At 43.5% G+C, this 11482-nt stretch overlaps 2 protein-coding genes across 2 annotated transcripts in view; one reads left to right on the forward strand and one right to left on the reverse strand. All coding sequences in view use genetic code 11, as the record gives it.

Moving 5' to 3' along the window:
• Positions 1–3818, reverse strand: EGR_08908 (N6-adenosine-methyltransferase subunit; the record flags this gene model as incomplete). Its single annotated transcript, XM_024498157.1, has 8 exons — positions 1–112; positions 1061–1387; positions 2185–2363; positions 2486–2659; positions 2805–2860; positions 2910–3063; positions 3150–3329; positions 3498–3818. The coding sequence occupies 8 exons, from the start codon at positions 3816–3818 to the stop codon at positions 1–3; spliced, it is 1503 nt and encodes a 500-aa protein (XP_024347442.1).
• Positions 3819–4391: 573 nt separating this feature from the next.
• The window catches only part of EGR_08909 (Tyrosine-protein phosphatase Lar), a gene marked incomplete at both ends in the record, with an annotated part of 8295 nt that continues 1204 nt past the window's right edge, over positions 4392–11482 (forward strand). Inside the window, 11 exons of the mRNA XM_024498158.1 lie at positions 4392–4446; positions 5566–5628; positions 5684–5860; positions 7281–7547; positions 8049–8348; positions 8427–8683; positions 9039–9211; positions 9293–9354; positions 9550–9688; positions 10275–10331; positions 10409–10496. Coding sequence (XP_024347443.1) covers positions 4392–4446; positions 5566–5628; positions 5684–5860; positions 7281–7547; positions 8049–8348; positions 8427–8683; positions 9039–9211; positions 9293–9354; positions 9550–9688; positions 10275–10331; positions 10409–10496 — 1638 coding nt within the window. The remainder of the gene's footprint in view (positions 4447–5565; positions 5629–5683; positions 5861–7280; positions 7548–8048; positions 8349–8426; positions 8684–9038; positions 9212–9292; positions 9355–9549; positions 9689–10274; positions 10332–10408; positions 10497–11482) is intronic.

Raw genomic sequence — 11482 nt, forward strand, 5'->3', positions numbered from 1 at the left:
CTACAAGGCATCACCCTTTTTGTCAATCCCGTTCGGATAGCGCCTGCGATAACGCTCCACAGCTTCAGCATCAACGAGATACGTGCCGTCCAACTGATTCCCTACGGTCACCCTAAAATACGACGCAAATGCAGATTGAAACACATCAAACAACACAGCGAGGGTTAACCGCAGCACCTACAAGAAGGATACCGTCTGGTTTACCAAACAAAATCCATCCCATGACGGGAGCAATTTTGGCCAGTCAGACCAAAATAAACAACTTCAATTTATAATACTGGGCCAAAAATGAAAAGACGCTAGTCTGAGCTGCTGCATTCACTGACAGAAAATCAACTCCGCGGTGGGGAAGGATTCCTCCCATTACCGAGTCGACAGTCACATCAGAAGGTGCACAATGGCAACCCTCCCTGAATCCCTCGCTAACAGATTAGCATTCGCTCTCACTACTATTACCGAGTTCAGCAACCTTTTCTGCCCTTCTTCTCAAGATATTGACCTTCAGTCACTACCCTTCCAGTTCTTGTATCAGTAGACAATGAAGCTACTTCCAGTACCACAAAGAACAGTGTCTACGCGAGCAGCTGAGGAACTGCAATTCCACAAAGATGAACAACTGCTGCGCCAACAGCAAGACATTTGCGAGGCACGACAAGATGGCACTTATGCCATCTCATCGAAAAAACGAGAGGCTCAACAACAACAATTTGACAGACATCGTCGTTAAATTTAGTTGAAATCACATCACACACCAGCATTACTCATCAAAATGTCGCCTCTTAAAGCATTCCAATCACGACCCATTGCTCTGCTAACAAACAATACCAGAGGACGTAAACAGAACGCCAATAAAAAAGGAAACCCATGTAAACCAACAAAGAAATGCGCATTTGCAAGAGGAAATTCAACTCAAGACCACTAAGGAAAAGCAGATCAACATCCACTCAAGAAGACTTCCGCAACTATCAAGCAGCGGTCGGTGAGGGTAGAGAAACATCTAACCAATGCAAAGAGGCCTTTCAATGCATTTAACGCAAGCCAAAACAAGTTGCCGCCTTACCAGTTGGCCTGCAGTTTGTGCGGTCGTCCAAATAGCTCAAGTTTGCGAGTACCCGATGAGAGGCGCTCAATGAGGCCGTGGATCTTATCGGGTTTGCGACTGGTTTCGCGCACCTCCAACACAATCACATCGCTGTCCAGCCCACGATTCATGCAGCGCGGTGAGCCCTTCTCGCCCACCACACAGTGCTCCTTTCCGTGGTTCACCCAGTGCCCAGTACGGCCTGTGCACCTAAGGCACTGCAGCTGGTTAGTCTTCACCCACATCACCTTGTCCACGCGCTCGTAGCCCCAGAGTCTGAGGCACTCCCGGCCCAGTTCCCTGGCGCTGCAATCAGTAGGTGCATGGGCAAGAGTAGAAAATCACGTCGCGATTAGCCCAGTCATAGCAATCACGAACACCATTGTTAGCGCTACTTTCGCTAGAACACTTTACTACTGCAGCAAACATACCCTGCACATTCTGATGAAACCCGATTACAACAAGGTCATCTAACCAGTTAAAACTGATTTGAAAGAACTTGTTTTTGGGTAAAACATTTTTTGCCTATGGATGGTCAAACGTCGCTCCAGATTACTAGAACCAGGCATAATCAGGGAACAAGCCACGATTTGGCGTCACGATATGACCAGAAAATGGATGTGAAGGGATAAATACCGATGCCCACCACCATAAGGCCTTTTCACGCAGCCAATAAGCCGCATTACAAGCAAATATATTCAACAGGAACTGATCAGCAATCTGTTACCAGGTAGTTAAGCCTGAGGAAACACGACCATCCCTCTACAAGATCATACTGCATGACTAACTCATCAACAGCCTACTTTCATGCAAAACGCAGTTGTTTGAAGTGGATACAACTAGGCAAATTATGTTCGCTAAATATCTAATTTAGGTACTGAATATCCCTCCAGTGCAATGAGACCTCCAGAGTAGGACACCGAATAGATATCAAGATAACAATATAACAGGATTGCCAATAATGTTGCCAAAGTATAGGCAGGAAAGTTAGCTTAATACCACTACGCAAACATTTAAACATTTCACCAGGACCCATCCGACTTCAATCATTATTCAAATGCACTCAGGTTTAGCTCAATCAACCAACTTCCTACAATACGTACCGCCCAGTGACGCAGAGAAACATATACCCGTCGTCTTGGAGACAGGGAATGTCCATTCTCCGCATCTCATCATCCGATATTGTGCTATATGGCAGTTCCATATGAATGCCCCACGGTGGATCGGCCATTATCACGGCGAATTTGCCAAGAATGGTCATGTCGAACGGCCTGATATCGCACTTTACTCACTACAGGGGGAAGCATGCATCAAAGTCAATGAAACACAACAACAATTAGGGTCATGCTGGAACTACGTGCTACCCGAATAACACAGATCACACTAAATATGCAGCAGTGCTACCTGTGGAGGGTACAAGGGAACGCGCGCGGTTGCAGGTGCCGTCTTTTCCACAGCCAAATCGCCTTTTCCTTTGTCCAAACTATCCGGCCGAAGTTGACCTCGGTTATAAGCGCCTGCAGCTTCTCTGGCCTCTGCTGTTGTTGGATCGGCTGCATCAATTTCGTAGTGCACAAACTGCAAGGAAGGGCAAAAATAGGCGATTACTCTGCAAAGATGGCATCAAAGGTAATATGCATATTGTGCAGACTCGTCTCCACTACATTCGCTCAAGGCAGCAGTCTAAAGCTCAGCTACTGCAATAACAAGAACTACCACGTACTTTGCAAGTATCAACGTGAAAGCATGTGTTGAGGAACGAGCAATCACCCAGACATTCTGCGAAACAAAACAGACATTAAACAATTCATCACTCAATCAACCCTACCATCAGTATGGGCTTGAATAATCTTCTTAAAGTGCAGTTTTGTGCATTCCTTGTCTTCAGTACCCTGCTGGCACTCGACACGTGTACCATGCACACAAAAGAGCTGGACTTGGCTGCCGTCACAAGATCGAAACTTCTTATCAAGAATCTTTTCCTTAAGGCAAGAAGAAATAAAAAGCTGTGACCAGACAAGCCATCATGGTGGTGCGTCGAGAGAAGTGTACCAATCTCCTCGTTAACACGTTTAACCTCGCGTTCCTTCGCGGTAAGAGCTGACAGGAGGATTTCAAGATCGGTTGGATCAGTATCAGGACCCACTTCGAGTGCTTTCGAGGGAGGCTCATCCGAGCTGACACAACTTTCTTCTTCAATCGGTACATCCCCAACATCAGGGACGCATTTTTGTCCACACATCAAGTGCTACAAAAAATAAGGGAAATCTTACAATGAATCGGAAGATTTAAACGAATCCAGATGTGCAGCAGATGTTTGTTCATGCCCTAATTACAAAGCAAATATGGACAATAAATGACAAAGTATGCAGGAATAGTTAACACAGAACCGGTAGCAAAAAAAGAACTAACCTACTTCAGCCCCTTTGACTGAGGATGATGCATCGATTACACTTTCGGACGCCAATTGGGTGGTTGAAGACACCAAGGTCTTAGACGGCTTTCCAGATGTTGACAATGCTGCAACAACAGAAATGTCAGGGTTCTTTAGTGGAAGCGCATTTTGTGTGGCTGCAGCGATCAAATCATTCCGCTTCCGCCTTCGTGCTGCTAATCTCTCGCGAATCGACTTGGTTCGGGCTCGAGCCGCAGCGATCTCACTCTCAGTTGAGCCCTTCCGACTCGACATTACTTCCGCAGAGAGGATGTAGGAAAACAGCTGGAGACCATGAGGCATCACAAAACTGATTACGAGAGACAATCGACGCGAAAAGGCTGCTTTCGCAGCATCGTACAAATAAGCTGAGCACTTGACTGACCTTGACGTTAGTAGTTAGCTAAATAGAGAGTCAAGATTTCTAATATTTTTTTGAGCAGAAAATGGCAAAAGAGATATTTCTCATACCTCGACGAGCTTGAAAACTAACCATTCTTGGTTGAAAGATGTCTTCCTGCACTTACGACTTCCATCAAAAATTTTAAGCCAAACGGCAAAGAAGATAAATAATAACTTGTGACATTACTTTGCACTAGCATGCAAAACAAATATGACGTATTTTTGCAAAAGCATTTTAAGTGGTTAGACACAACTCAATCCAAAGGTATTAGTAGTAAATGTAAATTTTAGGAATTTTCTGCGTAGCCAATACCTTGGAAATAATAAGCAATGCTTAAACAGCTGTTTCTTTTGACATACCTCTTACCGGTTAGGGATTTGTTTCAATACACCACGAACTACTTATGCACAAATCGCCAAACATTTGGAAGTGGGTTGTGGTGCGGGCTTCTCCGTCATAAAACCGTGGCAAGTATGGTGCTCCTTTTCGTCCCCTTTGAGGCCTTTTTAGTCACTGCATATGTAGCCCGTACGTCTTGCTGCTTTGCTTTACAACACACGGGCTTGATAGGACGTTTCTCAATTGTGAATATGATCGAAAATTTAATTATTTTTTAGCATTGTGAGAATATTAGACGCTTCCCTGACACTTGCTGATATTAACGTATTGTTGCAGCTGTAGTAATAGGCCTTCGCATGTGTGCTTTATTGAGTAGTTTTGACTCTGCCTTATTTATTCAAATGATCAGTCCGATCCTAAATTAAAATCGGGAATAAACAAACCATTTTCTGTGTTGACGCCTGTAGTTCAAAATTTTCATGTGGTTTTTTTCATGTGTAAGTTCGGTCTATCTCATGATGCTTGAAGCTTTGCTCACCTCGAAACTTGGATAAAGCTATTTTCTTAATCCATGTGTTTGGTGTTGGCTTATGGTTTGGAATCGCTTTTTGAAAATACTTTGTCGCATGACATTGTCAGCCATTTCACCCTTGGTTCTATCGTCTGCTCTTTAAACGCTTCCTATGATGAAGACCATGAGTGAAATTTTTTCCAGAACAACTTGCAGTCACTTCCTCTACAACCGATGTAAGAAGTCTTTCTAGGTTAATTTGATTTCGGATTTCCGTTTCCTTAACCACTCCATTTGCACATTTTGCTTGGTGAATTCACAATTTTGCTTGGAATCATGAAATGTCACACTATGCTTTTCATCCATTTGCTCACGACTGGAATCAGAATGACCATGTGCTGGAAAGGACTTTATACGATAAGTGCTTAATTTTATGGAAAAGGTGGTCTCTCAGTGTGTGATGAAGTTTTCTTATGTTTGGAGTCTCCGTACTTTCCAACCCCATTAGAGGGTCCTCAAGACGGTCATGGTCCAAATTTAAGGAAAAAGTTGTTCATTTGCTAACCAGAAAGTACCATTTTGTATGGAGGTAGCTGAGTTGAATACCTATAAGGAAACCATGTAATGTTGCAGTAGCGATTTTTTGTCTTTAACTATTGTGAAATTAGGATGGGATATTTTAACTACTTTGAAGGTACACTTTGCTAAGGACAATTATAAAAGGACTTGGATTAAGCAGACATTTGCCACTTTGTCCTTCTAAACAACTGACCGATTTGGCCCCGTTCTTTAGCCAGAGTGCGTTGGGTGCGCCGCTCGCACTCGTGGGGACGTCAAGTCCCACACTTTTGCCTTCTCAGGTGCGCATAGTTTAAGCCGAAGCTAACCTCCCTGTTTGCATTTTTCATCTTCAAGACCTGAATGTAGTATGTGGTGCTCCCATGTACGGTAAATATGGAGCAAGATTTCAGAATGTTCTCTCGACGCTTGTCAAAGAGGAGGATCCTTTGACCATTACCACAGCAGAAGTGGCGAAGAATTTGACGGGTGAATCGCTGCATGTCATGGATATGCCAGGAAGAAGCCACTCTGGTGAGTAATTAAAATTGAGCAAGAATGTCCTTTTTTGGAAAGGCTGAGTTGACTTTATTGCCTTGTCAGATTGAGGGGTTACATAGTTCAGATGCATCAGCCAACGTGCGCCGCATGTGGGAGTTAGTCGTAAAGGAAGTTGAAGATGTCTGGTTAGCGTTGGTGCTCAGTTTGGGAGTGGATAGCACTGACAATTGACATGAACAATTTGCACGTGCATAAGTTGACGACGAATGTGCTACTGATAAGGTTGTGGCCTCTGCCTAGTAGTTCGGTATACTTCTCATGTTGTTTGGATAACTGGTCCTTACGACTCCACTATTACAATTCTTAGAGGCTGTGGAAAAAGCAATTGTTTTAAGCTGGTTTGTCTGCTAATGGTGTATTTCTTGCCGTATCACTCTCTGCGACCTTGTAACCTTCGTCTAAACGACTGATAGCCGCCTAGAGTTAAAGCTTTCATTCATCTTTTCTTTTCGAATATGGCAACTAATGATTAAAATGTCTGCAGAAGTTGCGGGATTTATGTCTAAAATGGCCTAGTTAAACGCAGAAACGAATGTGAGTAAGAGAGTGGGGTGTTAAAAGACATAATTTCTTAAAATTTAAGAGTTGTCGTGCTTTTCTCTCCACTTAGTAGTCCCTAATTATTCTGTAGCTCCAAGTGTCTGGCTTGATATAGAGGTGGGTAGATAGAAGAACAAACAGACGCAGACGTCGGCAGATGGAGAGACGAAAGCAGTGAGTGCCCACATCGATCATGACCGTTGACCCCTGTAGCACTGTCCAAGAAGAGAATGTGAAGCAGTGGTTGGCTGCCGAAGCATGAGAATGTAGGGTTTAAGTATGTGACTTCTTTATTAATTGCTTGGTGTATATGTGTATATGTGCAGAAGTGAGAACCACCCATGAAGCCCTTTTGCTGTTACCACTTTGCGTGTCTTTTGAGATGGCTGTGGGCACGTGGCTATCTGCTGCCTTCATCCTTATTGTCTACCCTATCCTGGTTTCAGCTCAGTTCTGTGTCCCTTGGCGTTTCTGACGAACTCACTTGTCAGTAATGCCAATATGTCGCGTTAGGACAAATGATTTGGGTGCTTTTCTCTTCCACCTTGATTTGGTGCAGATGGCAAAGCGTTTGAAATCAGTACCGTTGGCAAAGAACTGTACTTCGTGAATATAGTGAATGTCAGCGGGGAGCAAACGTTAGCAAGACGATTGTTTACTTTTTGTTCCAGAATGCCAAAAGTTTTCCCGATTGCAATGCAAGAAGAAAATGCGGAAATGAATGGGACATTTCATTTTTAATGATCTAGTAGAAACTTCAACAGTGGGAAGTGTTAGAAGACCAAGATTTTACTGTCATATGCAGGATAAACTTTGGAACTAAATGACCTTTATTTCTTCCAATCGCATTCAGTTCCCGACCAACCGCTCATGGTGGCCATCTCGGCAACCGCTTTGGTGATGCAGTGGAGTGTCTCAATCGCATCCAACGCTCAATTCTTAGTCGAACTGTACAGTGATGCGGACCTCATAGAGTCGCATTTATTGTCTCCCAGTATGCGCCAGTACACCTTTCAGGATTTGCGACCCTTCACCATGTATTCCGCTGATCTGACCGTCTGCACTGACGCAAAGTGTGGTGCACCCTCCGCCATGGCTTTTGCAGCCACTTGGCCTGGCAGTTAGTGCGCGATTGCTTGTCTGCTTGCACTAGTCAGTGGCAATTATTTTGGTTGGAGGCATAGCAGTGTGCAAATAAATTGCGTACAATTTTTCCAATGTTGTTTCCATGACATTTAGTTAGAAGACATTGTGCTCATGTTTAGCGTCAGTGTTGGTTCCCCCTGGATGTGATTTGCTATTTAAAACTCATCAGTAGTGCTTTCCAACCAAATTATCTTTAATTATGTGTTTTCAATCCTCTTGATCGTCCACATTACTTTATAGCATATGCTACGTTAGAACTGCTCTTTAGTGCCCTATTTTATCAGCTGCAAAGCTATTTTAATGATCCTTTTTGCACTTAATAATAATAATAAGTGCAGTAGATTTTGCGACAGATTAGCTGAGTTTTGAATATTAAGGTTGAAATTAAGCTGCTTCTCTCAAGTCAAATGAGTAAAACTGAAGTGAAGAAGACTCCATTCCTGTGAAATAGTTTGTCATTGCGTTTCCTGAACAGCACCGAGTGCTCCACTTAGGGTTGAAGCCCGACCTCGGACCTACAACTCTCTGGAAGTCACATGGAACCCTCCCGCTTCACCCAATGGCCAGATCGAAGGTTATGTGGCTGTCACAGCGCAGCCCTATCGCGAGTGCTATAGCGATAATCTGCAATACCGTCGGTGCTACATCAACGATTTGCCTGCCAACATAACTGTGGAAGTGTATGTTGTTGCTTGCAACCTCCCCAATGCACAAGGGCAAGGTGGCGGCTGTGGCTCTCCCTCGAACATGACCGTTGCGAAGATGTGGAACGGGGGTCCCTACGATTCACTTAGCTTTCAAATGAATGTCTCTATTAATGGAGTTAAGTAGACGACTTTTGGTCTTGTTTCAGGACTGGACGAAGAACTGATGGTGGTGCTGGCTGCAAATAGTTTCACGGGTGTGGGGACTGAGGCTGAATCCACCAAATCCATTTCGCTGTATTTGCCACTTTCGCTTATCTCAGTGTCGGGAACGGGACCATTGAACAATATCAGCCTTGTGGTGCAATTGGCTCACTATTATGAAGGTCCTGAGAGCCCTTTACTCCTTCTGTACGATAGTTACCCCTACGATGATGGAGTCTTTCACAAGCACCCGATCTTGGGAGTAAGTGAAATGCACACTTTCACACCAAACAGTGTAGGTGACGTTTTGTTCGCCCTACATTGCAGGTGGCTTAACAATGCATTTTCTGTTGGTTTAAAGTCTTAGGAATGCCACTTAGCAGGATTCCTTATAAACTCATACGTGGATTTTGGTTTATTGTATGCAGAATACAAATAAGTTAAGCAATATTTTTTTATGCCTCAGTCCCTTAGAAAAACGACTTCTTATTGTTGTTTAGTACAATGATGTTTTACAGGAGATTTAGGAAAATTATTGCAGCTTTACCGTGTGCCGTAAAGAGGACCATGAAAACGGCATTTTTCTGTTCCGGGATAATACTTTTCATCTGCAACAGACTTACAGAAGCCACGAAGTGCACGAGGGTTGGGAGGTGTTAGTCACTGGGAATGAGGACAACATGCACATGGAATCCCTTTGCGACTCGCTGTTCTTGCTGGGTGATGGAACAGGATTTCCTCGGAGCAGTCACTACTTTAATGGTCCTCTACAATCCAACACCGAATACGCGTAAGTCTTCTCCATTTACTTGGTTTGAGTATATATTGTTGTGTTTTTAAAGAGCAATGGTTTTTTTGCTTGGAGGGTCAGACTGAGACTGTACTCGCCACTTGGCTATGCTACAACGCGGCCAGTTGTTATTCAAACTGCAGGTAGGGAGATATCTCTACAAATTCTTATTATTCTTTAAATGGAGAGGTGGTAGCAAGAGGCATTTCCGTTGGTTGATCATTTGCGGCGTCATTGTCTTAGAGGAGATGCGTCTTCATTTCAAATGGGCAACAGACATATTTTGGCATATTTGAAAGTGTGTGGGAATGTTTGCGCTTTCTCCCTTTTACATTTAGATGTGCCAGTTTATACTTCGATGATGGTAGGAATTCCCATTGGGGTTGTGGTGTTGTTTACTGTGGTCTTCACACTCTATAAGCGCCTTCAGATGAAGTGGATCCAGTCGCAAATTCCAATGGAATCAGGAGAATATCGGTAGGTTTTACTTTGGTGTTTTGTATGCGAAAGAGCCGGAGACGCGATTTAGGAAGACGAGTAAGTACTATCCTCCAACTTCAATCAATTTGCTTTTCAAATGGCTTTGGTTGTTTATTCTCTGTGTGTAGTACTAGAAAGGTATGTATTCCTTGATCGGTATAGTTAGGAGCGAAGTTGTTTTACTCATCATTCTTTCGAAAGACTTTGCTGTGTTCGAACTGCCCCTTTTGTGGGGAGGTGTGGTAAATGTAATGCCTTTTTGTCATTTTAGAGAACTATATAAGCGCAGTCCTCCGAGGTAAGCTATGCAACTTTATTTAAACACCCGACCACGAACGGATTCAAGTCAATTTTGGGGAAGTGGTATGCTCCGTAGAAAGCGTACCTTGGTTTCCAATATTTTCAACCGTGACGAGAAGGCAGATAAGACTAGTGCATCATCCCTAGCCTTCTTTGTAGTCCTAATAAAACATGCCAAGACAGAGGTCTGGTTTACTAGAAGCATGCACAAGAGCAACGGAACTCTATTCCGCTAGATAAATTAATTTGCCTAACATTCAAGATGACTTCTTTTTGTTTCTAGATATGTGAAATTTAGTATCTCATACATTTACCCAAAGGAGTTGCAACAAACTAGAATGTAAGTTATTGCTGGGAAACGATGGACTGAAATTGTACCTAGCACCAGGGAAAAGTGGTCAGTTATTAAACTTTTAGCATTTCACCACTGGATTTGGAGGATTTCAATGCCTACGTATTCTGCCTTCTCAGTGGACCAGACCACAATTTGAACATTCAGTATCGGGTAAGACTACTGGTTGAACGGATAACCAACTGCAATTGAGTAGGAAATTGATGACTGGGGCTTTCGAATGTTTGACATTTGTTGATTGGATATCGTGAGGCAACTTGACAGAAATGGGCGAATGCCGTAAAAAGGCGAACAGGATGTTAGTATTCCAATCAAGCTCACGTGAACAGTAAAATAGCCACATGTATTTGTGTAGGCTGCAACGTACCTCCGAGACGCAAGCTAGCTGTGCATTCCACAGTTCTGCCTTAGCCACATTTATTTCTATCTCAGCAGTTTTGCTTCCATACTGTCACGTGGTTGTCCAACTGCAAAAAACGGTGCTGATCATTACCTGGAGGAAAATACTAAGGGAATGCAGAAGACGAGGCAATATTTCCTTTCATAAGGGTGTGAATCACTGAGAAGTTTTGCGGTAAGAGACGTGAGGACATTCACTGTTGTATGAAATAGGCGAGAAGGCACAGTTCTTTGGGGATGAAGTGATGAATGTTGAAAAGTGTGGGATATGTAGTGAATGGATCGTTTGGGTGAGGTGAATCGGTGATATGTTGGTTTGCTTAGCCAAAGTGGGGAGTTGGTGGCCATCTCCCCTCGCCAATCGGCACGTCACGTTTTCATAGGGTGTGTAAGAGTAGTGAGGAAGGAAATTACATTTGTCACTGCAAGTGAAACCCGTTGGCTTATCGTTTTGATCCATTCAACTCCTCCTTGAAGGCAGAAGAGTAATTGACTTTGAATTAGCACCACTCTACACTCCTTCTGTTGTCTGAAAGGTAAGTGGTCCCTCTGCTGTGCGATTTGGTGTTGCAACCACTTGTACTATAAACTGTCACATACTGGTGATGTGCAGCATTAGTTAGGAGGATTGAGTCGTTGCGAACGCAGTTGTGCCTGACTTAACAGAAACTTACTTAAAACGAACATTTCGCAATGAGCTGTCTTTCGATGCCATTGTAGGTAGCAGAGAAAGGAACGCT

The sequence above is a fragment of the Echinococcus granulosus genome, assembly GCF_000524195.1.
Source record: "Echinococcus granulosus chromosome Unknown EG_S00123, whole genome shotgun sequence".
In the NCBI taxonomy this organism is placed as follows: domain Eukaryota; kingdom Metazoa; phylum Platyhelminthes; class Cestoda; order Cyclophyllidea; family Taeniidae; genus Echinococcus; species Echinococcus granulosus.